The sequence below is a fragment of the Nansenia antarctica genome (assembly GCF_963989245.1).
Source record: "Nansenia antarctica genome assembly, chromosome: 3".
Lineage (NCBI taxonomy): Eukaryota > Metazoa > Chordata > Actinopteri > Argentiniformes > Microstomatidae > Nansenia > Nansenia antarctica.
The window spans coordinates 35,207,684-35,210,183 of NC_137688.1; the positions used below are offsets into that span (position 1 = coordinate 35,207,684).

Here is a 2,500-nt window from a genome sequence, read left to right on the forward strand (position 1 = left end):
GGAGGGTGGAGGAGGTGGAAGAGGGGAAGAGAGGGTTTTGGTGGGTAGTGAAAGGGTAGAGCGAGAGATGAGGTAGGTTAAACGTATTAAAGCAGCGAAAAAGAGAGGAGTTTGGGAATGAAATACACCATAAGAGTCAACGGTTAAGTGCCTTGCTCAAGGGCACAACCGCAGTGGTGGTAGGCAGCGTAGATATGATGCAAGCAACCCCTCCAGTCACCAGATCACATCCGGGCCTTCTCCTGGGGTTGGGGATCGAACCAGCGGACCTAACGATTGCTGTCCGGCCTCTCTAACCCCCTAGGCTGAGAGGTACCGCGGTGAGACAAGAGGGAAGAGGAGAGAGGATACCAAGAAAAGGGAAAAGTAGCAAGAGGAAGAGGAGTGAAGGGAGGAGTAGAGAGGGAGGGGGGAGGTCAGGCAGGGGGTGGCAGCCATACCCTGGTTTAGAGGATGTGGAGGCAGGAAGCAGAGAAGAGGAAGAGAGGAAGTGGGGAGTCCAGCTCAGAGCAGGCACTCAGGATAAGATAGCTCGCTCTCTCGCTCTCTCTCTCTCTCTCTCTCTCTCTCTCTCTCTCTCTCTCTCTCTCTCTCTCTCTCTCTCTCACACGGGATAGAGAGGATGAGATAGCTGAGAGGATGAGATAGCTGTGCGCACACACACACACACACACACACACACTTCTAGAAACTGGCTAGAGAAGAGGGATATCATCACCAGTCACGTGCTCGCTGAGAGCAATCAGGGGTTTATGAGCTGGAACTGCATATTATGAAACCATCATAAAACCATAATAGAATGCAAATATGGCAGCGTTTCTGAACGGGCGGCCCAGGAGGCAGGCGAAAGATGTTCAAACCGGTTCACCTGGAGTGAAAAACATGATCAGCATGTACAAACACCCGGTAGCAACCACACACACACACACACACACACACACACACACACACACACACACACACACACACACAGAGCTAGGGATGGTTTTCCTACAGTACAGCTCTCTAAACCAAACCACTGTGAAACACAGATGACATGTCTTCTGACCGTGGGGGGAAATCGGACAACAGTTCAGTGCCGGTGGACATCATCTCGATATGAACCAAAAAGTTTGAGCAGAAACAGCGGAGTAGAAACCTGGGCTGTAGGTACTTACATTTCACGGGCTGAGGATTGGACTGCTTTCTTCTCGGCATTGTTCTCCTTTCTGTCTCACGCTTCAGTCACAGTTCCTGTGGGCGACTCACTCCGACTCCAGCTCATTCCCCTATTCTGTCATCTTCCTCTTCCTCCACAAGGCAGATCGGTCATCACAAACACAGTGTGAGCGCACACACACACACGCACGCGCACGCGCACACACACACACACACACACACACACACACACACACACACACACACACACTACTGCCTCCTCCAACCAGCGACAATGTAGCTGGCGCGGCTAGTTGAGCTAATAAGCGGTGGTTTCAGAGGGAACAAATCAGGGAACAGATGCTAAATGAGACAAATTCATCTACGGAAGTCTAGATGTACAATACAAGCTAGTCTAAAGCCACCCGACAGTGTCCCGTTCAGAGACAATCTGGGTGGAAATAGCCTCTTTCTTACTTCACCGGGGATCCATTGTGTACACACTGCCGCTTTATTTCCTGGAGTGACGTCATTGCCGCAATGACTCATGCGTGTTGTAGTCTTCAAACACGTCCCCTGCAGAGAGAGAGCCACACATTCATGACCCACGGCCAGCGAGCTCAAACCTGTTTTTCCCTATATCATCAGATGCAACGCATACAGACACACATTAATAATATGGCTTGAAATTGTAGTTGCCACCTCCCCTCTCATCAGATCTTTGAAAATGACCAAGTGTAGATTCAGTGGTGTATAATCCGTTGTCTGTATTATCATCATAGCACGGAAGACATCAAGAATGATGTCGGCAGCTGTGGCTCAGGGGTTAGAGCTGGTGTCTAATGATTGTGCAGTCGGTGGTTCGATCCCCGGCTGGCCAAGTGTCAAGGTGTCCTTGTGCAAGACACTGAACCCCAAATTGCTCCCAATGAGTGGGCCTGCGCTTTGCATGGTAGCTTGCTGCCATGTGTGTGTCAATGGGTGAATGAGAGGCCATTGTAAAGTGTTATGAAAGATGAGAGATGTTGTAAAACAGGAATGTTAATCCTCATATTAAACTGGGATTATCACCCCTCTAATCCAGCTCATCAGTGGCCTTCGCCATTTTGAACAAATAAAACACAGTTCACGCCAACTCACCTGTGTTTCCAATAGTGTATTAATGTATTCACATTGTTCAAAACTATATTCTATATCATCCATCATTCAATATCTACATACATAATGATAAACACACATTAGTTAGTTCATTTGGATGCTGGTTTAGTCAAATGTAAAATAACAATTGCGGTTTTATGATGCCTCACTGGAAGAGTTGGCGGGGGTAGGGAGGGGGAGGGGTGTGTGTGTGTGTGTGTGTGTG

At 48.7% G+C, this 2,500-nt stretch overlaps 1 protein-coding gene across 1 annotated transcript in view; it reads right to left on the reverse strand.

The window, feature by feature from the left end:
• Positions 1–1,294, reverse strand: part of znf513b (zinc finger protein 513b) — a gene marked incomplete at its 3' end in the record, with an annotated part of 4,488 nt that extends 3,194 nt beyond the window's left edge. The window contains exon 1 of the mRNA XM_080527211.1: positions 1,158–1,294. Within this exon, the coding sequence (XP_080383337.1) occupies positions 1,158–1,197 (40 nt within the window). The 5' untranslated portion in view covers positions 1,198–1,294. The remainder of the gene's footprint in view (positions 1–1,157) is intronic.
• Positions 1,295–2,500: the final 1,206 nt, after the last annotated feature.